The following is a 23,496-nucleotide window of genomic DNA, read 5'->3' on the forward strand; positions in this document are numbered from 1 at the left end:
TTTCACGTCGTTTCATAGAAATTAAAACAAAACAATCAAATTAACCGCGTGTATGTCAATGCAAGCCACTTGGATTATTCGTCATTAAAATGAAACCGGTGGCAATTAGTCGTGAATTGAGAACTGAACAAAGAAAAGATGCATCATTTAGATGACAGGGCAAGTGTTGAACGAAATGCTAGATAGTATTTGACTTGTATATAAATGTATAGAATTTTCTGTAATACTAAGAAAATACACAATAACCAGGCAAAATATATTGAAAATTCATGACATTTTTAGGACAAACCATATAATCTAGAATTTAATCCAATAATTGTCATATACTACTATGAAGTATACGTACACATACTCGGGACTGAGAATTACTAAGATTTAACACCTTGAAACCAAGCTCTACAAACAAAATGGTAGAATCAATGCATATTGCTCAAGCAGTTTTAATTCATAAACAGCTCGTTTGAGAAATTGGACAAGACTAGCAAGTGGTCTAAAAAAAATATTACGACCACACACACCTTCAGACTTGAGTGAATCTGGTAACTTCATCGGCCTCGACCACCACCTGTCACAAAATAAGCAAAGCAATCAAGCAAGCAGTGCATGATAGAACCTTAATATTCCATTTCACCCATGAAATCACAAGTGGAAACAAAACAAAACAAAACAACAAAAAAAGAGTCAAAGACAGACCTCTGTTTCCAGCAGCCCTTCCTCCAGCTCCACCCCTGCCTCGACCAGCTCCTGCACCCCGGCCTCCTCCATCCTCCAAACCACGGCCCACACCTTTTGCTTTAGAGCCTTCTTCTCTACCTCCTCTTCCTCTTCCACGGCCTACTCCAGGTGGCCTTCTATCTGTGAAATCACATAGCATGGAGATTAATTATTACCTCTAGGTTTCAGAGAAGAAAATATAGTCAAAAGTAACTTCAAAAGAATATGAGTTGAGATATAGTATCTACTATTATGTAAGGGAAAAAGAAAGAGAAAAATGGTAGTACCATTTTACATGCAAAATAATGTCAGAGATTGCATTTATATTTCAGTTAACAAAGATTCTACCCAACCCCCAACATGCACATGGTTGCAAATGCAAGGGGAGAAGCCACAGTAAAATCCTAGAATGTGGACTCCTTTTGTTGCATAGCTAATAGAAACATTACCAGATTCAGTCTTCATGTCTTGAGCTATCCTAACTAAACATGACTCCTTCTGTACATAAATATATTTAATAAATGCTGCATCAAAATGAATTACCAGAACGACTTTTTGTCTCTTCTTGAACTTTATCAATCACCTGAAAACGAGTCAAGTTCATCGAAGTTATCATAACATCCAAGAACACCTGATAATTATAACCACACACATGTGACACTTATACACTCCCTCCGTCCCACTCTAAGTGAACTTTTCTTATTCGGCACAGGATTTTATGCAATGTTATGCTGTGAGTAAAGTTGAGATAGAATAAAGGAGGAGAGAGAACAAAGTAGAGAGAGTGATGTTTATGTATTGAGAAATGTGTATTTAGATGTGTCACTAAGAGTGGACGAAGGGACTATAAAACATTCAAGCAACAATCATGAATATACTGATCAATTTAAAGAACTAGGAAGGGGGATACCAATTCATCATAGTTAGATACCCTATCTATCAGGCTTGGATGTGTATGGAACTGTCTAAAGGTTTTTTTAATGAATATTTATAAGAGATCTTATATAACCTTGAAATAGAGAGGGATGCATTAAGACCCAAAACGTCCACCAGCTGTTATGGAAGCAATCACAAGGTAAAGCAATAATTGAAAGAAAGTTTTGACCAAGGATTCAGAAACTTAAGAACTGATAATCAGCTCGACAAAATTATAATAGCCTCACTGGTTGCATCCATGAAAATGGAGATGAACTCAAAAAGCCCACAACTGATAGGAAACTTTCTTTCAAAAGACATGATGCATCAAAGAATACCTCGTCCGGAACTCTGAGATACTTGATCGTGTTACCCCTCACATAGCACTCTGGCATTCGCCAAAACCTATCTCCATCCTACATGTGATTGAAACCATTTAAATGCAATGTTAGAATAATTATGAAACATAGTAGTACGCCAAGGAGAGACTTAAGACATGTACCTTTGAGGTGCAGATAACTTCACGGAGATGGATGTTCATCCAAGTGTCGCAGTTAACCAGGTGACCGTTGTATGTCTCTCCATTTTTCAATTCCACCAACTATTAAATATAATAGAAACCAAAAACTCAGTCCAACTTTCCCCCGTCGTATTTGAGGAGATGAATCCAACACTATAGTTCACAACACAGACACAAGCATAATGTAATACTAGTAATAAACAGGCTGAAACCCGGAGATTGAATAAAAAACCGAACAAAATATATTTTCACGACAATGCAAGAAACTGATTGAGAGATAGTTACGTAACAGGACAGGTAAAACTCATTACCCTTCTCTAGTAAATAGTACTCCTAGTAATGAAAAGAAAACAATACAGAATAAGGGAAAAATTGTACCATAGGGTGTCCTTGTGCAGACTTGAGCAACGAAAGCGGAAGCTACAAAAATACAAATTAATCATTCAAACTATATTCGACAATCAAAACCCCCAAACCAACATAAACCCTAAATCTACAGCAGCAAGTAGAGACTTACCATCTTTTCTTATTTCCACACTGGTAAATATAACTGCAAAATAAAGGCGTCATTAGAAGGTGATGCACAATCTAAACACACCAAGAAAATCGCAGAGCCTGAACAAGGAAAATTAAAAAGAGAAGTAATTACTGAAAGAAATCGAAGTTACCAATAGCGATTCGCGCAAACAAACCAGAGCTACGAGCGATGGTGAAGCTTTGTATGGAAGATAGGTTAGAACAGTATATCCTCTGATCTCTCTCTAGATTTGTTTCATCCTCTCCTCTGTCTCTCTTTTCTGGAGGTAGAAGTAATGGAGAACAGCAAGCCGACTCCTTTTCCCGACGACTTTCAAATTCTAGACCGATTAGTATTAATTTTTTAATGATACCTTAATTTTGCTAGTTCTTCTTTAATTAACAACTTCGTGTCATTTTCAAGTGCATATTTCTAGTGTGTAGTGAGTTTATAACTTATAAATATAGAATACACTATACAGTATTCTTTATATTCAAATTGGTTAAAAGCGTTAATGGTAGGTAAATGCGTCAAATTATCATCCAATTCGTGAATTCGAAATTTGGTAGTCCAATACCCCTACTTTTTGATTTGTTTTAATTTTATCACGACAAATGGCACTAATTTTGATTGACACTATTTTCATCTTAAATAGTAGTAGTAGTAAGAAAGTTAAAGTCGTTTTTTCTCTTCTCTTCAACATCCCTCCAAAATGACTCAAAACTCCAAAAAGCTTCAATGCTGCTCCATTTCCTCTCCGGCTGACCCCACCTTGCTCGGATGTGCTTAGAAAGCAGCGCCCATCACGACTGCATCTCTTCATCATCTGTTCTTCTCCGTACACTTCTTAGGTCGACCAAGTGGCGCATTGTTGGTCTGCCGTGTGGACAGTTCCAAGGAGATTTGAGGGACGCCAGATGTACTAGGATCTGCACAAGATTGAATGTAGCAAGTGTCATCAAAACTTGTTATATATGTTAGATGATTCCTAGATTGAACATTAGATGATTCCTAGATTGAACATGCGACTATTTCTTGAATACCTTCTGCATTTCGGTCCTCCCCAATGAATCTCCTATCATAACAGATGACCTGCAAGCACGTGAAGCTAGCATTGCACGTACTCTGGGTGGGCAAACTGAATCAGCACTGTCTGATCGGTAACTGCCAATCATGGAGCATTCTCCATGACTATCAGAGAGGAGAGAAATAAGATCCCTGATATCTGCATTAAAAGCAAAGGAGACCACCCTTAGCACTGCAAATGTACTAACCAAATCATGGTTTTTCATGATCTGATCAATCGTCAATTTATTTTTGCTTTCACTTGTTTTCTCCTCCTACGAAATTGGCAACATGAATACAGCAAATCGCAACGCATGGCAGAACTACAACTTTGAAGCTTGTTTCTATTTAGAGATTGAATTGGAGAAGTTCCTCCTTTCCTCAAAGTTAACCCTATTTTTCAGACCACTAACTAAGACAAACAAAGAGGCCAAGTCAAATAAAAGCAAAAAAAACATGTGAATTTACCTCCAAACCTTTTGAAAAAGGAATCCACTGCCCTCATAAGTCATAACATGCATGATAAGGCTACAGCAAAGTGTAAAGACTGTACATAGAAGGCTTTACTTACCTTCAACCCCAAAAGTTATATTTTTGCTGAAAGGAACCGCTTTCAGTACGAAACGATGTCCACAAGGAGCCTGATCATCCTCCTCCAGTATAAAGCCATTTTTCCTGAAAATTGAGAAGTCTCATTATGGGAACTTCATTACAGCAAAAGAGCAATCAGTCAACCTAGAAAGATATAATCGGAAAAAAGAAAAAAAGAAAAAAAAGAAGATATAATCGGAAATAAAAATACCCAAATGTGGAATGTGGTACCACTAAATACTAGTAATAGTTTGCGCAAGAATGGAGCCTAACATTCTAGTGACATGGAATTCCCAAAAAAAAGAGATTAAACAAGAAGCTCAAAGAAACTCATTAGGGCTATCAAGTCTTCACTTACAGCAGTAAAAGCACAAAAGAATCAGCTTATTCCTAGTACTATATAGATGTTGGTAAACCGTAAACATCTCTTAACTGCTAAACATGCAAAGTGCAAAGTGTGACCCCAGCTTCCAATACTGTATGCATTATCTATGAGCTAAAGAACCCACATAACAATGTAGGGCAAGTGAAAGTAAGTGTAGAACTAACACCTGAAGATATCCATGTACATGGAGATGACTATCTCTTCTTCAGGAGCTAACTCTATTCTCAAGGGCCTGATAGGACAACATGAGAACTTCTCTTAGAATTTTAAGCATAAGAAAGTGAAAGCCATTGCACAAGTCAAATATACTAAAAAATTTGTAACACAAGTTCAAGGCAGCAGTAAAATAACAGGATAACTTCTGTAGGTGATAAATACACAGTCAGAAGCAGCTTATACAAGAAGGGGATGGGGGAAAGTAAGCAGGAATAAGGAAGGGTAAGCATCTTGTTATTGGCATAAGACAATTTTGTTTCAATAACTTCAAAATCTCAATATTGTCTTAATAGGGGTGATACTGATAGGTAAATCAAATAAATGTGTGCCAATTCAATTTCCTGATTTGATCAAGCGCCTTACCTGAGTAAAGGTTGTTGATTCAAAATGGTTGTTTGAGACAGACGCTCATAGTTGTATTTTTCATCTGCAGCATGCTGATGCAGAAGCACAGTAAATCAACGTCCTTGATTGTTCAAATAAGCATAACGCTTGTTTACTGATACCTATTATAGAGAAGAGGATTACCTGATCCACAATGAAAAGGTCCTGAGCTGTTTTTCCAATAATAAACCCGCAGTTAAACTGTCCAATCACCTGCAGGCAAAGATGGTAATTAGTGAGATGAAGATCATATATATTTTCTGGCTGTTATTGACTCATGTAAGGCTTGGAAAAGTAGTGATAATGGTAAATGTTATGAAACTATTCGTGTAGAGACCTTCATTTGTTTAAAGTCTTCTTTCTTAAATAGTCTTTCCAGCTCACTGGTAGCAGCAGCTAAGGCTTTGGCCTTTCCCTCCTCATTTACTCCTTCTGCAAGCTCCAGTGTAGCTGCATCAAAACCCCTAGAGATAAAAAGATGGAATAAGTTAACTGCAGAATGTCCAATTATAGTTTTCAGCATCGGTGAATGTTACATGGATGAACTTCCTATATACCCTTGTAACTTTATACTTCCTGACGTATGGCTGACATATTTGAGTCTTGACAGCCTCTTCTTCCTCCTTGACATCAAATCTTCCAAGCTAAACTGCAATGTGAAACCGACCTTTGAGCCAGAACAAACCACTGGAGCATCTGTTGGTGGACCAGAAGATTGTAATGGAGTGCATACATCTGGAAGGTCATGAGGTACACGTTGAGCATTTGCACTAACTGAAGCAGCTAGTACAGAATTATCATCCAGATCTCTAACTTGAACTTTCTGCTCCTGCAATTTTATACGCATCATAAAGTATAATTGATTGTCAAATACTTGAACTTATTTAGAGCATTAGTTCTCTTTATCCAACTTGTGAAACAAATGCTTTAAGAAACCTTACTAGAAAAGGACCCAAGTTCTTCAATAAATTCACCATGACATGTTTAGTTTGAGAGCAGTGCACGCAGACTCTCTATCCATAATTATGCACTGAATGTAACCTTATAAGAAATTACCACCAGGTAAAATTTGATCACAGAGGAATATGGAGAATTATGTACCTCACTAGCTTTATTTTGCTTCTTCTCAGCACAAGCTAACAGAACACTTGTATCACCATCATTCCTGACTACACTTCGGTTTCTGCCCCCACAAGGAAGTAGAATGCTGTCATCTGATTCATTATAGACGCTATTGGTACTTGAAATTTTGATCATCCTAGTCTCATCAATATTATTGGAGTCATCAGTATCAATAACATTCCCTGGAGAGCTTGGAGATGGAGTGCGCTTCAAAGAGCTGCTCAATCTAAGTCTAGCCGCACCAGGTTCACTTCTAAGAAGTGGGACTTCAGATAGTGCAGTTTCAACACTTTCATGTTTCCTCTTATTTACAGTTACAAATTTGTTGAGTGACATCTGTACAGTACTTGAGCACCCAAGCAACTTTTCACTGCAAGGACTACCTTTCTTGGTCAATGTAGATGGCAGATAAGTATGTTTGTCTATTCTGTCAGTAATTTGCTTATCAGGTGTTACAGATAAGTTGATCTTCTGATTACTGTGTACTCTGAGCGGTAGCCCTCCACTAGTCTGTTTCATTTTCTCGCTGGACAATTCTCTCAGATTGTCTGTAACAGTTGGTGGGATACCATCACTTTTCGTGTATAATTTATCTTCTCTTTCCTCAGGAACCATACCTCTGTCAGGCAATAATTGCTTTGAAGGTGTTTGTGATCCCTCATGCATAAACTGAACATTAATTCCATGGTCACTCTCATTAAGTTCGTCCACTCTGTTAACTGAATAACTTGCCTCATTGGAGGAATATACCTTCTCCAGAGCATCTCTTAAGGATTTCAATATGGAAGTTTCATCAGAGAAAAATATTTTCCTTTTATCAGGAGTAACATTTACATCATATGCTACTGTTGGGACAGAAAAGTTCATAATGACAATAGGATATTGTCTAGAATTAGCACCTCTATATAACTCATTAACAAGCTTGCCAACTTTGGGCATATCAACTGGACGACCATTAACAAAGAAGAACTGCCGATCCCCTATATTCCGGCCGCTTCCATATCCAGGTTTGGAAACAAACCCTTCAACCATGCAACTATCAGATATGTTAAGTGCGAGGGGCTGTAAACAAGAAAAAGTACTTGTGCCAAACACCATAATGATATTCTCTTTTAGGGACCCATTACCCTGTGTCTTCAGCACTACAGACCTTGCATTTTTCCCAGTGGTATTGGTGCAAACAATTCTAACTCCTTTAGCAATTACAGCATAGGCCTGAAAACCAATTTCACAACAACCATACAAGCATTTGAGATTTTCCAGTTCACACAAACAGAAAACGATGATTGGGCAAAGACAGATTTTCACCGATGAAACAAATGCTGCTCAATGAAACATGGAATATATAAATGAAAGCAAAAGGACTCACGTTTAACAAGCTGATTAATTTGCCATATTCCTTCCGAATATTTCTATGGAATTCTTTGCTCCTCACAGGAAGATTGGAGAACAACTTCTTGACAGTAACCGTCGTACCTACTTGACGAGCACTTTTCCTCTCAGCTATCAGAACACCCATGTGATCAAATGTCAGGTGTGTAGCAACAACATCATCCATTGTCCGTGTCTCCACAGTCAACTCCCCTAATGAACAAAGTGAACTCAATGCCTCTCCTCTAAATCCGAAGGTCGTTAATGACTGGAGGTCTGGAAAATCCAAGAGCTTGGATGTATGGTGCTTTAGTGCCAGGGACTATCAACAGCAATTCAAAGGGGGAGAAGAACAAGAGAAAATAAATTAGACTCAGTTTTGACTAGAGCTTTCAATGTCATAATTTTATAACACTAAGGAAAACAATTCTGCTGCTTCTAGGGGTAAAATGCATATATATCACACATAAATTAGCTCGTTCTCCTGAATTTGTTCTTTACTCTATCAGATTTCAATGTGAAAATAACTTCAAACAAAAGCATGAGCACTGTTAGTCCTTAGTAGCTCGATTTTGTTGATATATGCACTATCCCATTTCTCATTCTTGACAACGAGATAGAATTAACCTTATGAAATAGAATTGGAGAACAATTATCAGATCTACTGTACCTATTCTCGATGCCCCAAAACAATGTCATAAAATTGAATAGTGTTTTTTATCTACCTAGGAAAACAAAATCCAGTTGAAAATCCATTTACTTTGAAATTCTGCGAGGTAATTCCAGCGCCGTTGTCGATGACTTGTATGGAGTCGAGGCCGTAGTCTTTCAGCGCAATCTCGACGCTGGTGGAGCCGGCGTCGAGGCTGTTCTCAACGAGCTCCTTCACGGCGGAGGAGAGGTCTAATATCACTTGTCCGGCGCAGATTCGGTGGACGACGGATTTGTTTATGGGCCTGATGACCGCCGACTTCTCGGTTCCGACTTCCATGGCGGCAAAACCCTAATTACAGGTGATTCTCAAGCCCGCAGGCAAACTGTTCTATTAGCGAAGAATGCGCAAATTATGGCGAATTTCAGCACGAGCAAAATGCCGAGTATGCAGCGAAGAGCAGAACCCGTGAGAGAAGAGCGTGGATATCCAAGGCTTTTTTGCCGCCAAAATAACTGGCTCCGTGATGAAGAGGGGTTTTGTTGAGTTGTTGCTGCCGTGAAACATATTATTTGTAAAATAGCTGGGAGAACAATATCATCTGGTTTCGTGGTGTAGCTGGTTATCACGTCAGTCTAACACACTGAAAGGTCTCTGGTTCGAGTCCGGGCGAAGCCATTTTATATTTTGTCTGCAATCTCGTAGCTCAGTTTCTGGCCAGCTGTTACGGACTCAATTCCCCATCGATTGTGAGAACAACTGGTGTGGGGTATATAGACTAAATGGACTTTCTCAGCTAACAGACTAGTCTTTTGAGCTGGGTTTCTATTTGGTCTGTATTACCGGCGGTGTCGAATTTCTGAGATTCCACATGCCGCCATATGAGAAATTTATGGGGTGACCATGGGCCCCCTTGGCCCATATATATGTGGCTTCGCCACTAATAATAAGCATGCATTTATGGTTATCACAAACCCACTCCACTTGTGTTGTAGTACAGCGTGTTAAAAGACATATATTCTGTGAAATTAGACTTCCCTATAATGGTATCATTCGCAATTTATGGGTAGCTCTCCTCATTGTGGAAGGGGGAATTTTGATAAAAATTCATGTGTTCTATTCTAAAATTATTTGATAATAAAAAAGAGGTATATGTAAAATAATTATTTTTTATATTTTGTTTCAATTGCAAACAGAATTTGGGTATCCAATTTTTCAGGCCATTTTTAAAATTTCCAATAATTGAGACACAGTGAGTATGAAATTACTCAGCGTCTAGTGGGCAGTGAGGCTAAGATTGTCAAAGTTTTAACCAGGCAAAAAATGGATTGTCTCAATTTAAATCCTTTGAGACATAAAATAGTTTAAGGTTCGATTGATTGTCGAGAAAGGAAAATCTCAGATAAGTTAGTAATATGCTTTTCCATATTTTTGGAGCAGAGTTAGTAATCCCATGTCAGTGTTTGATTATCGACATTGTTAACTTAGGTTTGACAAATTGGTGTTTGATAGGTGATATAGTAGTCATTGTTCCCAATTTTCAAAATTTTCTTCCCTCCAATTTCAGCATTGCCTTCTAGAAATCATATACATACCTCAAATAAGAGACTCTCGGTGGCTTGTGGATGGGGGAAGAGGCGTAGATTGACGCTCAACGCTCCACTACATATAATCAGGCATGGTTTCGATTCACTTATTTACTCTCTATAACGTTATGATAATTCCCGGAACTTAGTCTATGTTGAAGGGTTTCTGGTTTTAGAACAGCATATTTTTGTTTCGTAAATCGTCGACTGCGGTCTGTATTGTGCTCACTATATGTTTGTTAATTTGCTATGCTTCATCTGTGCCTTTCTTTTTCTACAAATTTGGGGCAGTTGATTTGTGTTGGCGAAATCAATCGGGGAATTACTCACCAAGTTTCTATTCATGACATTGTGTGGCGAGCTTGATTGATTTCATGTCTGTTGTTTCTTCATCCAGAATATTTATACATAGTTGGTAATTTATGTCATTCGCCAAAATAAAATGTAGAATTTTGGAGAGGACCTATGGCAGACTCGCAGACTCGCAGCAACGTGCAAATGCTTTCGAAAGGAATACAAGTTTTCAAGGTTAGTGTAAGCATTACAAATTGGGTATTTAACTACTTTCTCATGGTGCCTTTTATGAACGAAGAATTGTCATTGAAATATGAGTATGTTGTACAGATAGCAGTGAGTGTGGTCAAAGTAAAGCAATGAAAGGAGATAGGTCTAGGCGTTGTTGGTCAGATCGAGAGGATGCTACGCTAATAGTTGCATTGAAGGAATTGGTTGCACTTGGGTATAAAGCAGATAATGGTTTTAGAGGTGGATATTTAAAACGTCTTCATGAAGCAATGAAAAAGGAATTTCCAAGAACCGATATAAAGCCCCATCCCCATATTTACTCGAAGGTCAGTACTTGGAAGAAGAACTACTCCTCAATTTGTTCCATGCTCGAACGGAGCGGGGTAGGTTTCAATGTACACGATGATTACAAAATAGAGTGTGACGACGAGCAATGGTCTCAGATTGTGCAGGTACGAGCTGTGTGTATTGAATAATGAATAAGTTTATAATAGGTTGCTTACAAAATTTTGATCCAATGCTAGAATTCATATGTTTCAACTGTGGTCGTAATCCATCTTTATTTCAATATGCATAATGACTTTGTATTCGATCTCTAATATTAATTAGAAGGACAACAACGCGAGATACATGCGCAACAAATCTTGGCATCTTTGGGAAGATTGGAAAGAGATCTTTGGCAAAGATCGTGCTGTTGGTGCTCGGTCAAGAGGTGCAGCGGAGTCCGCTGCTATGATGAAGGCAACACAGGAGCAGCCCAATGGATATGTGGATGGCGATTACCATCCAAGCTTGGATGAACTATTTCCCGATGAAGTAGCAGCTAATGAAGTAGTTGGTGAACATGTCATCCCCGAGCCTGGGAATTCAAGCAACACTCATGGGGAGAGGTCTGCTCAAAAACCTGTCAACAAAGGAGGTAAAAAACGGAAATCTATAGACCAGCTAGAGTGTGTCCTTGACATCATGAACAAGATGAATGACAATACAACTGCACGGCTAGATACCTTATCAAAAAGGATAGGATATGAGTTCGAACAAAGTGCTAAGCAGGAAGAAGTCTACAAGCTGCTGGGACAAATCTCCGGGTTAACAATGAAGCAAAAATTCTACACATCTGCAAAACTTGTCAAAGAGCCGGAGCTGTTGGATCTCTTCAGAAGTATGCCTGAGGATGACCGCCCTGAATTTGTGGTTTTCATGCTGGAAAGTGATAACATGATATAGCAGTCAGATCGAATGTTTAGACTGTTTTCCATCTTTTTTTGAACATTGCTAGTGCAAATGGTGGAATGGTTATTAGGTTTTTTTGATGAAGGCTCCATGATGGGCTAAACATTCAACAATATGCTACCTTGTTTTGCTTTTGTGAAACTAAATGACTTTGTAGTTTTTGTAATTCTAATGGCAGTGATCAATGTTGCCTTTGTTTACCGAAAGTTTGCATTTTATGTTTGAGAATTTGCATGTTTGAGAAAGTTACATTTGTTTTCCATAAGGTATCTTAATATGTTTAAGAATTTGCTTAATCTGTGGGAGCAAAAAAATTCCTCAATTTGACTAAAATTTTGTTTACCTTGTTTGCTTTTTGGGAGGAAAAAAATTGGTTTTTGGAAGCAAACGAATCCCTCAATTTGTTTTCAATTTTGCATACCTTGTTTGCTTTTTGGGAGCAAAAAAATTGGTTTTTGAGAGTAAAAAAATCCCTCGATTTGACTAAAATTTTGCAGAATACGAGCCTAAACACTGAAATAAGATAAGTTACTTTTGATCATCAATTCAGAATACAAATTTCACTGGTACTAAGTCCAAAAAACAACCTTCACATATGATAATTAATACAACACAGATAACATTGTTAAACTAAGTAGTAGCTAGACAACTGTGAGCAAATAACATACTAATTCCTGCGACACACATTAGTAGTCATCCATAACCTGATCCTAAAACATTTACTCGTTTTACATAAGTCAAAAACCAAAAGGGATCAGGATTAACACATCTGATATCTAATGCTTAGTAGGCGGGAATGGGCTGCACGAAGCACATGAACTACCTGTAGGAGATGTCCATTTTCTAGCAGCCGTCGAGGCGCCCAAGCAGCATGGTGGATTGGGGACAGTTCCAGCAGAGGATGAATTCCGATCTATATTATCCACGTCGTCGGACATGAAGAGTTTGCGCCGCACACCTTTCCCCATGGGTGCCACAGGTGAATTGACTTCATCCAAATCCGGTGAGAACACGAGATTAACACCATTCACGTTGTGAAAAATGTGAGGCGAGTCTGATATAATGACAAGCTCTGTCATTACTTCAGGGTGAATACGTTCAGTTGTGTCCGAGACGACGATGACCTCAGTACCATCTTCAGCCCGGACAAAATCTAGAGATGTGTCTGACACATTGATGACCTCTATATCATCTTCCTCTTTGACATCTTTAAGGCCGAAACAAATTGTAAGCATTTCGTAGTGAGGCTCGTCGTGATAGTGGTAGGCCCCTGCGAATGGGTCTCTCTATGGTTGAAAACAAACATCAAAACGTTACAAACTTGATTTGCATGCAAACAAAAATAATGTAAATATGTAATATAAATCGATACCTTCAAAATGTCACTCCACACTTCCTCTCTGGCTACCACGATTTCATGTTTGACGTCCCATGTCGCGCCATTGGTTGCAACAACCTCGTTGAAAGTGTCGTGACGTTTCTTGAGCACTTGCAGCCGTGTTGAGAGCTCGTCAGCCCTGAAATGAACAGCATTCTCCCTTGCGAGTATTTTTGAAGCTTCATTGATTGCCACTTGCGGAATGAACTCATCCTCCCATGGATATGTTTCTTTCACACGAGTTAATGCCAACAACAGCTGTGCATCAAGCTCAAACATCCACGGCCGTTTGTAAAAGAAAAATGACTGAGGTGGAATGTGTGTAGGCATTTGAAACTGAAGTTTGTATTGGAGAATTAGGTGGTTTAGCAGTGAATACGGGAATAACTTAATTGATGATTTATACACACTTTTCTTCACCTAACTGATTGCTCATCTTTAATTCATCTACCACTAATTAAATTAAAGCATGGTGACAAGATTCAATCACTCACACATCTGCAAAAGCTTTCTAGAGCCATTCTCTCTCATTTAATTTGGGTTGGAGTGGTAAGCAACCACCTATTTCAGTATGCATATATCCACTCAGCCGACCTAGTCCTAAGTGCATTCATTTCTAATTACTATTTTCGATGAGATATTGAAATTTAAAGAAATTCATGAATAGTGATATTGTAGTGGAATGCAGAGTTAAATAGGAGAAGACCCAATGTCAATGCCCACATTTCATCATCTCAACTACTCGGAAGTAATGGCACAGCCTCTTCAGCTGGATCCGAATGGGTTGGTGTTCCTTAAACTCAGCCTTTTTCTAATGAAAGATTTGATCCCTCATAACATTGATCATCACTTGATTTTACGCAGGATCGTCGATGATGCATACCCTGAAAAACCGTCCTTCCTCAAGCGTTTCAACAAGGAAAAAAACATCGACAACATTGTGAGTATTTATTTGCATTTGAATTGTCGACAACAAAATATACTTCATTTCAGCAACAGAAATAATCTTTCCCTCATTTATTTATGAATTGCAATTTTATAGATCTTCTGATAAAGTTCAGTGAAATTTTGCATTTTATTAGTGAAATTTTGCCTTTTATTAGTGAAATTTTGCATTTTATCATATAGCGTATACCTCCCGAATTTGTCGCTGAGAATGGAAACTCTCTCCCCTTCCGTTGTCGTTTGGTGCTACCTAACAAACGCTCTTGGGAAGTCGTTCTTTTGAACATTGCTAGTGGATGTCATTTTCGAACGGGGTGGTCCGATTTCGTCCGTGATAATAACTTAAGAGACGGTGACACATTAGCATTCACTCTTGTAAGTGATGGAATATTTGATGTCAAATGCTATTTGGCAAGAAGTGGATGTCCTCCAAGGCGTGACATTGAAGGTGTGATAGAATATTCAAACTGCTTCTTAATTGTTGATCTTGCAACTAAATTGTATTAGCTAAGTCTTTGCATTAATCGTGTTTTAGTACCAGATAGCGAGGATGAATACGATGCGCCACACTCGCCGGATATTGACACATCTGAAGACGACGAGCCATCAGATACTGAACCTGAAATAAGCACAGGGTGCTCAAAGTCCATGAGCGCGTTGGCCTTAGCCGAGTACGACCATCCAACTTTCGTTGTTGTCCTCACTAAGTCAAGCATCAAGAAGAGCTTGGTATGTTTGATGCCAAAGTATTTAATGTTCTATGTTTGTTATCATTTGTAGAACACAAGTTGATACAGTTTGTCTTCATCCATGCAGGAGATCTCTGTCGATTTCTGGAGGAAACATATACGAGCATCGGCACTGGACGAACCCATATACTTCACTGCTGAAACTGGAGGAACATGGTTGCTTGAGCTTGCGCACACTGAGCGAAAGATTTGGGTGAAGAAAGGTTGGGGACGTTTCAAAAATGACAATCGGCTAGTTCCAGGAGTTCAATGCACTTTTCAGCTTGTAGATGTCAAAGAAATCCACTTCTATGTCCATTTCGATCACTAGAATGAACTCATGTATCGTCATTATATATATCTACTTACTTTGTATCCTAATCTATTGGCGCTTGGAACCTTTGCTCAATGTTCTATTAGGCCGAGTCTTACTAGCATAAGACTCATTTTCAATATATGGAGGCCTTGTTTTAAACTTGTGTGATGGTCATCTTCGACACAATTTAGACCTGAGAGTGATGTAATTGCTAATCAGTAGCCGTTAAGGCAAAACAGATCGAAACTAATGAAAATGGTAGTCCACAATGACCAAAAAAATTAGAATTGATAGCAATTTATAATGGATCAGTAGCTTCCATAAAATTAACTAGTTCATATAAAATTATGTCTATTTCAAAGTACCATCAGGAATATATCAAAAATCCTAAAATAAAAAATGAAAACGAGTTCTGAAGTAGTACAGTTTCATCAACAAATTATGAACTGAAATCAAGCCACATTTCAGCTGCTAAATCGTCTCTCTTCTTAGCCCATGCGGTGGTAGGTTCGATGCTCTGTATGAAATCCACTCGATCATCATCAGGATCAGATCGACTGCCATCATCCCCTTGGCTATCCATTTGCACTTCGAGAGGATCAATCTCCATTTGACTGCGAATGAAATTGTGGATCAAAAAACAAGCATTGATAAGATCTGTTTGCACATCTATAGGATAAAAGCTTGCACTGCGAAGAATCCCCCAGCGCATTTTCATCACAGCAAAGGCTCGCTCTATGATGTTCCGAGCCTTGGTATGGCGCATGTTGAACAATTCTGCCGGTGTCTGAGGGGCTTCACAAGAGGGTCCCCATTCTTTCAAATGGTATCTAACTCCTTTGTATGGAGTGATAAAGCCTTCACTATTCGCATACCCGTTGTCGCACAAATAGTATTGTCCTGCGTAAGACAATACTAAGCTGTAGGAACATACAAAACAAGAGTGGAACTACTGACCCAAAAATTACCATAAATTATATAATACCTCTTGGTACTTTGAAGCCAAGTGGTCTACTGAGTGCGTCTCGCAATATCCTCGAGTCCCCGGCAGATCCCTCCCACCCAGGTAACACATAGACAAATCTTAGACGGCGGTCGCATACAGCCAATGTGTTGGTGGATATTTGTCCTTTCCTATTGCGATATCTGGGAAGATCTGTGGCAGGAACACGAACATTGATGTATGTCCCGTCCAATGCTCCTAGACAACCCTATTGAAGGAGTAACAAAAATTGAGATGGATTAGTTCAGTTGGAGATAAGCATATAAGATTCAACCAACTATTAATTGACACAAATAACCAAACCTTAAACCACTTCCACCTTGCGTCGGTGCAATTTTCATCAACAGGTTCAGGTTTCACTAGCAAAATCTCATGAAGCTTTAGCACTCCATATAAGACAACGTGTAGGTAACGAGAAACGGTTTGCGATGAGCGAATGAAATGGAAACCAACCACACGAGTTTTATTGTGGTGAGCTAGTATACCCAAGAACATTGCTACCATTTCTTCAACGGTGACCCACTTCTTATCCACAAGACCACTGACATCCTTCAATAAACGACATAGTCGGCCGAATGTGTTCCTATCCATGCGTAGATTATCTATGCAGGCCCGATCAGTTACACCAACCAATCTGTTGATATGGTGTAGATTCGGCGAAATGCGCTCGAGCAATGAAAACCTATTCGTCCAAAACCTTCTAGTTTTTTTGTTCTTCTTGGATATGATAATGGAGATTAACATCCAAATAACCAACATATTCAACCGATGGCTCGTAATTATCTCCTCTAGCACTAGCATGAAGTATGATAGCTCTTTTCGCCGACGTGCAACCTGAAGAACAATGCAAAAATAGAGAATTATTGATTTCAATAGCTAAAAATGATTGCCACAAAAATCATAAAATTGTTTCGTCCACCAACTGGAAACCATAGCAAGATACTGGTATCAACATAGGTTCTAAGATGCTCAATCCAAACTACAGGAATATTAGGATATCAATTTATTCAAATTACAAAAATCTTTCTATTGAAAAGTACAATTCAGAATTGAATGAAATAATAGTGGAAATTCGTGGAACAAGAGGTCAACAAAAAACATTATATCTAACTTTCGATGCAATATCAGAACCTCTAATTGCGAAATCCATTTGTGAAATTCGATAGAAAATGGTAACGGAGGGAACCCTCTCCCTTCAATGCAATAACAGAACTGTAAATGCAAAATCGATTTGTGAATTCGAACAAAAATGGTAACAGAGGGGAACCCAAACCCTTCGACGACATATCAGAAACATATCAGCAAGATCGATTTGTGAATTCAATCAGAAAGGGTAACAAAGGGAAGCCAATTGAGGGGAAATAGACAAACCTTAGTCTGAGTTTGTTCGCCCGTCATTTTTACGCAAACTCTCTTCGCCTCTAAATCGATCGTTCGCTTATGGCCACAACTGGAGAAACTCAAGTGTTGGAGCTCTCACTTCAATTTGGGGTGAGGCCACAACGAAGAAGAAGAGGAATTGAAGGACAAAATGGTCTGCAAAGTGCCCTAAATTCTATGTGGAAATTTGGATTTCACACTATCGGAGGGGTGTTGGTGATATTGTCTATTCTGTGAATTGTAGATAATAAACTAAATTTTACCGGGTCAAGAAAACAAACCCGGGTCAAGTGGGTAGACTAACATTCCAATCAATCAGCTAGAAAAGCCCATATAACTATCACTATCGGACTTATTACTACCAATCAAAGTAGAAACCTTTGAGAACTTAGTTTAAAAAATGAGTGTCGGGTCATTATAATTTCAATCAATCACATCCCAACTTTGGAACATGATACTACCTCTGTCCCTAAAAATTTGATACAGTTTACTATTTTGGTCTGTCCCTGAAAATTTGATACACTTCACTTTTTACCATTTTTGGTAGTGGACCTCATATTCCACTAACTCATTCATTCTCACATTTTATTATAAAACTAATACTTTAAAAGTAGGACCCACATCCCACCAACTTTTTCAACTCACTTTTCCATTACATTTCTTAAAACCCGTGTCGGGTCAAAGTGTAGCAAATTTTGGGGGACAGAGGTAGTATCAATTACGGCCATAGGATCGAAATTGATGTACACGTTGCGAATTGGGCCATTGGATTGAGAATTGATGTAAAATGGTCATCAATCTATCATTGACAAATCTTACTTGTTGACAAGTGACAACAATATGGATTATAAATATGACCATTTTGTGGATTAAAGTTATAGAAATTAGAAGTTTATTAGTTCTACAATGTCCGAGTTCGCCGAATCTTTCCACCAAATAACCTCCTCAATTATCAATCAGCTCATTGCATTCCTGCAACTGAAATACCACGGCAAAGATGAGCCACTCACCACGCACCCCATCACAATGCTCGTCGCCCTCTCGAGCTTGGTCGTCTACCACGTGCTCCAAGTCCTGCTCCTCCGCTCTCCCAGCCCGGCCCCCGTAGCCGAGCGTTTCTTTGTCTGCTCAGGGTACACGGTGGTTGCCACTCTCGCAGCCGTCGTGTTCCCCGAAGGAGCCAGCCCTTTCCTCTACACCATCTTCGGATTGCTATCAGCACGCGAGATTCTGTACATGCACCGTGAGGACGAGAGCAAGGAAGAGGATGGCAGTAAGTTTGAGGTTTATAAAAGGTGTGTTTGTCTATGTTTCGAAAAGGTTTGCTTCGGCCTCGAGAAAGTGGCTAAATTCTTTCGGAAGGAGACCCCACCTCCTAAACCAATTTCGATTTGAATAATTTCCAAAATTGGTGCTTACATGGAATTTTTAAATCAAAGTAGTATAATTTTATTTAAAGTCGTAAACATGGTTTGTGTGTGTGTGAAGCAGTGTATTGGATGTCAAAGTATTTCGTATTGTCAATATAAGACATACGTTTGACGTAAGAAATTTGCTTTTTAGAGCTTGATAGAGATGTTTTGTACCGGGGTTCAAGGTTCCTATGAATATAATCAATATAGTTTGAAAATTGGTGGGCTGTCTCGAATTCGCCGTAAACTGATTATTCTGCAATATGAATCGGACTAATTCGAAATCCAATGGGTGGCTTATTGGTTGGTCACAGGTACAACTATTGTATCTTCTTCTATCTTATTGGAACTAATTCGATACTTGAATAATGATTTTGACAAAATGAATATCATGAAAACTAAACTACAAAAAAACCGCGAAATAGTGACGAATTAATAGCTCAACAATTAGTGACGGAATTAGTGACTGATATATGTCTGCCACTAATTAGTGACAGAGAACTCCGTCACTAACGCCAAACAGTAGCTTATGATTTCAGTCACAAAAAGTTCAGTGACGGAGATTCCCACTAAAACTTTTTACTGACAAGTTTGTTATTGACAGATCTGCCAAAACTTGATCTGTCACTAATCTATGTGAAGAAATATCGCTGTTTAGTGACGGATTTTTCCGTCACTAATTGGCGATTTTTTGTAGTGTGAATTAAATTAAATTATCTAATTTATATGTATAATATAGATACGCACATTAGTTTTTATTTAGAAATGAAGAATCTTTAAAGCACTTGTGGTTTTATATAGTAGTATAAGATTTTAAAGCACAACTTGTGAATACTGATGTTGACTTAATCATATTTATAAGCGATTAAATTTGGATGTGAATCCAGATATTGACTTGTTATAATATATATTCACAAAAAACTTGTGTAAGATAATATATTTATTGAATCTTTAATAACACGACCAAACGTAACCTTACTATCTCCGTGCACAACCACTATCCAAATCCAATAAGCAATGCAATGACAACAACACACACGTATTAATTCGGATTGGATCACCTACAATTTTTTTTACACTACCCCCTAGTCCACCTTTCACAAACATAAATATGTGACTGAATCATCAGTATTCATCGTAATCTGAACAATCACACAAATCAAAGCTTCTTTTTAACAACGATATATACACACAGTTTTGTGGAAAAATAAATAAATTTTAAAGATCATTTTGGAGACTTGCACTAATTCTTCTATTTGGAGAATGATGGTACTCCTATTTGGAGGCCTGGGGGCCATGGAAAAGTCAATTTTTGTAGGCCACAAAGTCATTCTAAAATCAATTTTTTAATAACATCATTTCCGTTTTAACATTCTCTGATGAAAATAGAATTGTCAAATGCTGACTATGATCACATGGCCACTAAAACTTTTATGCACTAGATATATAGTTAAGGGCCGGCCTGGTGTCATGTAAGTAGTTAAGATTATGTTAAGAGATTAAAAAAAATATTTATTTCTTTTCATAACGTTATGAGTAAATTTATGATTAATATAAAATTTAATACACATTTGATAGAGTAAAAAAAAAAAGACCAAGTAAAAAATGATTGAAGTATTGTTATTGAATAATGACTCCCACCACAATACATCAAAAATGATTGAAGTATTGTTATTGAATAATGACCGCCGACTTCTGGGTTCCGACTTCCATGGCGGCAAACCCTAATTACAGGTGATTCTCAAGCCCGCAGGCAAACTGTTCTATAAGCGCAGAATGCGCAAATTATGGAGAATTTCAGCACGAGCAAAATACCGAGTTTGCAGCGAAGAGCAGAATCCGTAAGAGAAGAGCATGGATATCGAAGGCTTTTTTTGCCGCCAAAATAACTGGCTCCGTGATGAAGTGGAGGGGTTTTGTTGAGTTGTTGGTGCCGGGAAATATGCTATTTTGTAAAATAAGTAGCTGGGAGAATAACTTCACATCCGGTTTCGTGGTGTAGTTGGTTATCACGTCAGTCTAACACACTGAAGGTCTCCGGTTCGAGTCCGGGCGAAGCCACTTTTCTTTTTTATTACAGATAGAGAGAGTCCCAGTTTGATTCAATTACAGCTTTTTTTTTACAAAAATTAACATTTATTTGAGAAAGTAATGATTCTCAGAACAAATCTTTAATGGGGGATACATTCATTGTTCATATGACATCCTACATGTAAACATTATATATTCAGTATACACTAATTTATTGCTTCAAACGATAAAACTACACTTTATAAGAACACAACTTTTAGGAGCTTTCCCGCAACCTGCGATCATCTTCAGACTTCAGCCCAATTAACCTTATGGCAAAATCCTCAACAATAGCTTCCGTTTTCCAATTTCACATCATAGTGAACAAACAAGAATGATAGAGATTATCAGAATTTGTAGCAGCATTGAGAGTCATTTTGTGAGATCAGTTAGCACGCACCAGTCATCCAATCCATTTGAGGGATATAGTCCAAAGGAGATCAGAATCGGATTGGACAGTTACTATTTCATCTTTTACCAAGTTTGATGTGCTGATGAGGCCACCAAATTTCATTTCTGTATCAGCTGTAAACACAATCACAAGAGCATAGCATTAGAGATGAATCAGACTCTAACTTAGCACTAGATAGACGCAAGGCAGATCACTCAACATAAGCATTAAATAACTACAGTTCAGCAGTCATAACATGTATCCCAGTTGTGGCAGAGTTGATGCTCATGGGAAAAGGAATCACATGATATGCAGCTTGAGTAAATATCCTACAATGTGAAAAGAATGGATGTCATCATAGATACTCACATAGATTCCACTGAAGCCCTGTGGTGGTGCTACTTTTTGATGGGCCGCGAATGGGTACGAGGCCGCAATGTGGTCCCTCGATGGTGGGATGAATATGGATCTCATGATGATGACTACGGGGAAGAAGTTGGATGAGGCAATCATCGGATAGAAGAACTATCCGTGTGCTTGAGAAACGGCATAGAACATTGATGTTGCCAACCTCGTGATCAAATCTTCCACCTAGTGCTCCAGCAACAAGGATGCAAGTCTGGTGGAAACATGCGTTAGTGGAGTGGAAAACTTACAAGCCAAGGGAAAGCAGAGAGAGAATAATCCAAACCAAATTACCAACAAGATTACTAATAGTACAAACAAGAAAAATTGGGTATCAGAACCAGCCAAACAAGCAAAATATACCAGACTGTGTAACTGATAGTACAAACAGGAAAATTTGGGTATTGGAAGCAAACAAATAAACAAAATATAGCAGATTGTTCGATTTGATCTTTTTTCCTTTAACCTTGTCATTCCACCATAAACAGAGACTTAATCCACATAGATGATTAAGTAGAAAGCAGTAGACTTACATTTTGATGCTCCAGATTAGGTAAATCTCGAATATATGCAACACATTTATGCAAATCTGTGGTGTCCTGGTCATCTGAAGCATCAACTACCTTGGTTCCCTGCACTTAAGAGCAATTTAGTACATATGATACAATTCTCATGAAATGCAGAAAACCACACCAGATTTAAATTGTTGGACTTAAATGAATCAATGAATAAACTATGAGAGCATGTAAACTTAATAAGAAAAATTTGGAGAAGCAACAAATGGAGGCATGATGAATATGGAGATGTAACTGCATCCATCTTGCTAGGAAAGCTTAGCAAAAATTTGTATAACCTCTCCAAATTAGTCACGCACCTTAGGAAGTGGATAAACAAAAAAATTAGAGTTAAAAGATGTGCATATTGGTAGTGAGATTCAATAACATAAATAAACCTACCAAATCTGTGTAGAAGTGTGAAACTTCTTCCCTAACGGAATCCATGTCCCCCTTTATTACGTCTGGCATATACCTGGATCAGCCAGTATTAACATGTGAGAACTCAATATTTGACATCAAACTTTTTTGTTTTCCTTTTGCCCTACAACAATGTACTACTTGAAACCAATTAATTTGTTGACTAATATATATTGATCGAAGTCGAACCTTTGACGAACAGCTGAATTAGGTTCGTGAGGGAACAACAACGGCAATTCATCATACAATCTGTTGGCACCACCGTCCGCGCAAATACGAATTTGTGCTGCTCTACAAAACACTTAAATAAACAAACTAGTGAAAAATTAATGAGTATGAACTCGAAATCACCGTTCTTCCAAATAAGCGGAGTGAATCGCGGGAGGTCCCGGTTCAGGATGACGAGCACGTATTTGAGCGCGGTGGGCGGCGGATTGGAAAGGAGGAACGCACACGAATGACTCATTAACTCCATACCTCGCATCGGAATCTCGCTTTCGCTAATGAAGATACAGTATATCTTTGACTTTTAAGTATTTATTTCATAAAAAATTTACTTTTATTAATTCAAAGACGGATTAAAATGATTATGATAAACAATTTGTTGGCTTTTATAAATTTAATTACCTGTAAACTAAAATTTCGTTTCTTAACCAAAACTATTTTTTGGAGTTTTGGATTGCTATAATGAATTAAAC

At 38.2% G+C, this 23,496-nt stretch overlaps 5 protein-coding genes and 2 non-coding genes across 13 annotated transcripts; 4 read left to right on the forward strand and 3 right to left on the reverse strand.

Moving 5' to 3' along the window:
• Window positions 1–235: 235 nt before the first annotated feature.
• On the reverse strand, window positions 236–2,936 carry LOC125221852 (sm-like protein LSM4). Of its 3 annotated transcripts, none has more exons than XM_048124147.2 (8): window positions 2,842–2,936; window positions 2,667–2,699; window positions 2,528–2,569; window positions 2,132–2,230; window positions 1,968–2,045; window positions 1,258–1,297; window positions 694–855; window positions 236–565 (listed from the first exon to the last, which is right to left on the reverse strand). In XM_048124147.2, exons 2-8 carry the CDS (start codon window positions 2,667–2,669, stop codon window positions 546–548), a joined length of 444 nt encoding a protein of 147 aa, XP_047980104.1. In that variant the 5' UTR covers window positions 2,670–2,699; window positions 2,842–2,936; the 3' UTR covers window positions 236–545. The 3 variants fall into 3 exon arrangements, with proteins under 3 accessions (XP_047980104.1, XP_047980103.1, XP_047980102.1); XM_048124146.2 differs by having other exon boundaries at window positions 2,667–2,700; window positions 2,836–2,936; XM_048124145.2 differs by having other exon boundaries at window positions 2,818–2,925.
• PMS1 (DNA mismatch repair protein) lies at window positions 2,525–9,019 on the reverse strand. Of its 3 annotated transcripts, XM_089062551.1 has the most exons (13): window positions 8,561–9,018; window positions 7,799–8,122; window positions 6,409–7,644; window positions 5,865–6,136; window positions 5,645–5,771; window positions 5,452–5,520; window positions 5,287–5,360; window positions 4,874–4,939; window positions 4,303–4,406; window positions 3,710–3,891; window positions 2,818–3,595; window positions 2,667–2,699; window positions 2,525–2,569 (listed from the first exon to the last, which is right to left on the reverse strand). In XM_089062551.1, exons 1-11 carry the CDS (start codon window positions 8,789–8,791, stop codon window positions 3,470–3,472), a joined length of 2,811 nt encoding a protein of 936 aa, XP_088918677.1. In that variant the 5' UTR covers window positions 8,792–9,018; the 3' UTR covers window positions 2,525–2,569; window positions 2,667–2,699; window positions 2,818–3,469. The 3 variants fall into 3 exon arrangements, with proteins under 3 accessions (XP_088918677.1, XP_088918676.1, XP_088918675.1); XM_089062550.1 differs by lacking the exons at window positions 2,525–2,569; window positions 2,667–2,699 and having other exon boundaries at window positions 3,282–3,595; window positions 5,844–6,130; window positions 8,561–9,019; XM_089062549.1 differs by lacking the exons at window positions 2,525–2,569; window positions 2,667–2,699 and having other exon boundaries at window positions 3,282–3,595; window positions 5,844–6,136; window positions 8,561–9,019.
• Window positions 9,020–9,055: 36 nt separating this feature from the next.
• TRNAV-AAC (transfer RNA valine (anticodon AAC)) lies at window positions 9,056–9,130 on the forward strand. Its single transcript has one exon. It is a non-coding gene; the product is annotated as a tRNA-Val (tRNA).
• A 1,576-nt stretch (window positions 9,131–10,706) lies between these two features.
• LOC148933009 (uncharacterized) lies at window positions 10,707–11,790 on the forward strand. Its single transcript, XM_089067099.1, has 2 exons — window positions 10,707–11,015; window positions 11,173–11,790. The coding sequence occupies exons 1-2, from the start codon at window positions 10,833–10,835 to the stop codon at window positions 11,788–11,790; spliced, it is 801 nt and encodes a 266-aa protein (XP_088923225.1). The 5' UTR covers window positions 10,707–10,832.
• Window positions 11,791–13,925: 2,135 nt separating this feature from the next.
• Window positions 13,926–15,181, forward strand: LOC125221515 (B3 domain-containing protein At5g57720-like). Its single transcript, XM_048123632.2, has 5 exons — window positions 13,926–13,957; window positions 14,039–14,114; window positions 14,303–14,567; window positions 14,655–14,848; window positions 14,936–15,181. Exons 1-5 carry the CDS (start codon window positions 13,926–13,928, stop codon window positions 15,176–15,178), a joined length of 810 nt encoding a protein of 269 aa, XP_047979589.1. The 3' UTR covers window positions 15,179–15,181.
• A 5,764-nt stretch (window positions 15,182–20,945) lies between these two features.
• On the forward strand, window positions 20,946–21,019 carry TRNAV-AAC (transfer RNA valine (anticodon AAC)). Its single transcript has one exon. It is a non-coding gene; the product is annotated as a tRNA-Val (tRNA).
• A 74-nt stretch (window positions 21,020–21,093) lies between these two features.
• TPK1 (thiamine pyrophosphokinase1) lies at window positions 21,094–23,311 on the reverse strand. 3 transcript variants are annotated; one of them, XM_048125083.2, is made up of 7 exons: window positions 23,150–23,311; window positions 22,988–23,084; window positions 22,781–22,853; window positions 22,358–22,456; window positions 21,789–22,038; window positions 21,429–21,553; window positions 21,094–21,322 (listed from the first exon to the last, which is right to left on the reverse strand). In XM_048125083.2, exons 1-6 carry the CDS (start codon window positions 23,280–23,282, stop codon window positions 21,432–21,434), a joined length of 774 nt encoding a protein of 257 aa, XP_047981040.1. In that variant the 5' UTR covers window positions 23,283–23,311; the 3' UTR covers window positions 21,094–21,322; window positions 21,429–21,431. The 3 variants fall into 3 exon arrangements, with proteins under 3 accessions (XP_047981040.1, XP_047981039.1, XP_047981041.1); XM_048125082.2 differs by having other exon boundaries at window positions 21,094–21,553; window positions 23,150–23,310; XM_048125084.2 differs by having other exon boundaries at window positions 21,094–21,553; window positions 22,988–23,089; window positions 23,150–23,292.
• Window positions 23,312–23,496: the final 185 nt, after the last annotated feature.

Source organism: Salvia hispanica, chromosome 1 (genome assembly GCF_029641045.1).
Source record: "Salvia hispanica isolate PSC_SH4W2 chromosome 1, Shi_PSC_v1, whole genome shotgun sequence".
Classification (NCBI taxonomy): domain Eukaryota; kingdom Viridiplantae; phylum Streptophyta; class Magnoliopsida; order Lamiales; family Lamiaceae; genus Salvia; species Salvia hispanica.

Bases quoted from the DNA above. Each gene is read 5' to 3' on its own strand.
- LOC125221852 (XM_048124147.2), bottom strand. The intron at 2,231-2,527 runs GTACAATTTTTC...TATATTTAATAG, and splicing joins CTGCACAAGGACACCCTATG to TTGGTGGAATTGAAAAATGG. The intron at 2,046-2,131 runs GTACATGTCTTA...AATCACATGTAG, and splicing joins AAGTTATCTGCACCTCAAAG to GATGGAGATAGGTTTTGGCG.
- PMS1 (XM_089062549.1), bottom strand. From the start codon at position 8,791: ATGGAAGTCGGAACCGAGAAGTCGGCGGTCATCAGGCCCATAAACAAA. The intron at 5,521-5,644 runs GTCTCTACACGA...CTTTGCCTGCAG, and splicing joins AAGACTTTAAACAAATGAAG to GTGATTGGACAGTTTAACTG. The intron at 4,407-4,873 runs GTGTTAGTTCTA...CTCAATTTTCAG, and splicing joins ATGTACATGGATATCTTCAG to GAAAAATGGCTTTATACTGG.
- LOC148933009 (XM_089067099.1), top strand. From the start codon at position 10,833: ATGAAAAAGGAATTTCCAAGAACCGATATAAAGCCCCATCCCCATATT. The intron at 11,016-11,172 runs GTACGAGCTGTG...AATATTAATTAG, and splicing joins AATGGTCTCAGATTGTGCAG to AAGGACAACAACGCGAGATA.
- LOC125221515 (XM_048123632.2), top strand. From the start codon at position 13,926: ATGGCACAGCCTCTTCAGCTGGATCCGAATGG. The intron at 13,958-14,038 runs GTTGGTGTTCCT...GATTTTACGCAG, and splicing joins CTTCAGCTGGATCCGAATGG to GATCGTCGATGATGCATACC. The intron at 14,568-14,654 runs GTGTGATAGAAT...ATCGTGTTTTAG, and splicing joins TCCAAGGCGTGACATTGAAG to TACCAGATAGCGAGGATGAA.
- TPK1 (XM_048125083.2), bottom strand. From the start codon at position 23,282: ATGCGAGGTATGGAGTTAATGAGTCATTCGTGTGCGTTCCTCCTTTCC. The intron at 22,457-22,780 runs GTAGGTTTATTT...TCTTAAGTGCAG, and splicing joins CACACTTCTACACAGATTTG to GGAACCAAGGTAGTTGATGC. The intron at 21,554-21,788 runs GTGAGTATCTAT...TTGTGTTTACAG, and splicing joins AGGGCTTCAGTGGAATCTAT to CTGATACAGAAATGAAATTT.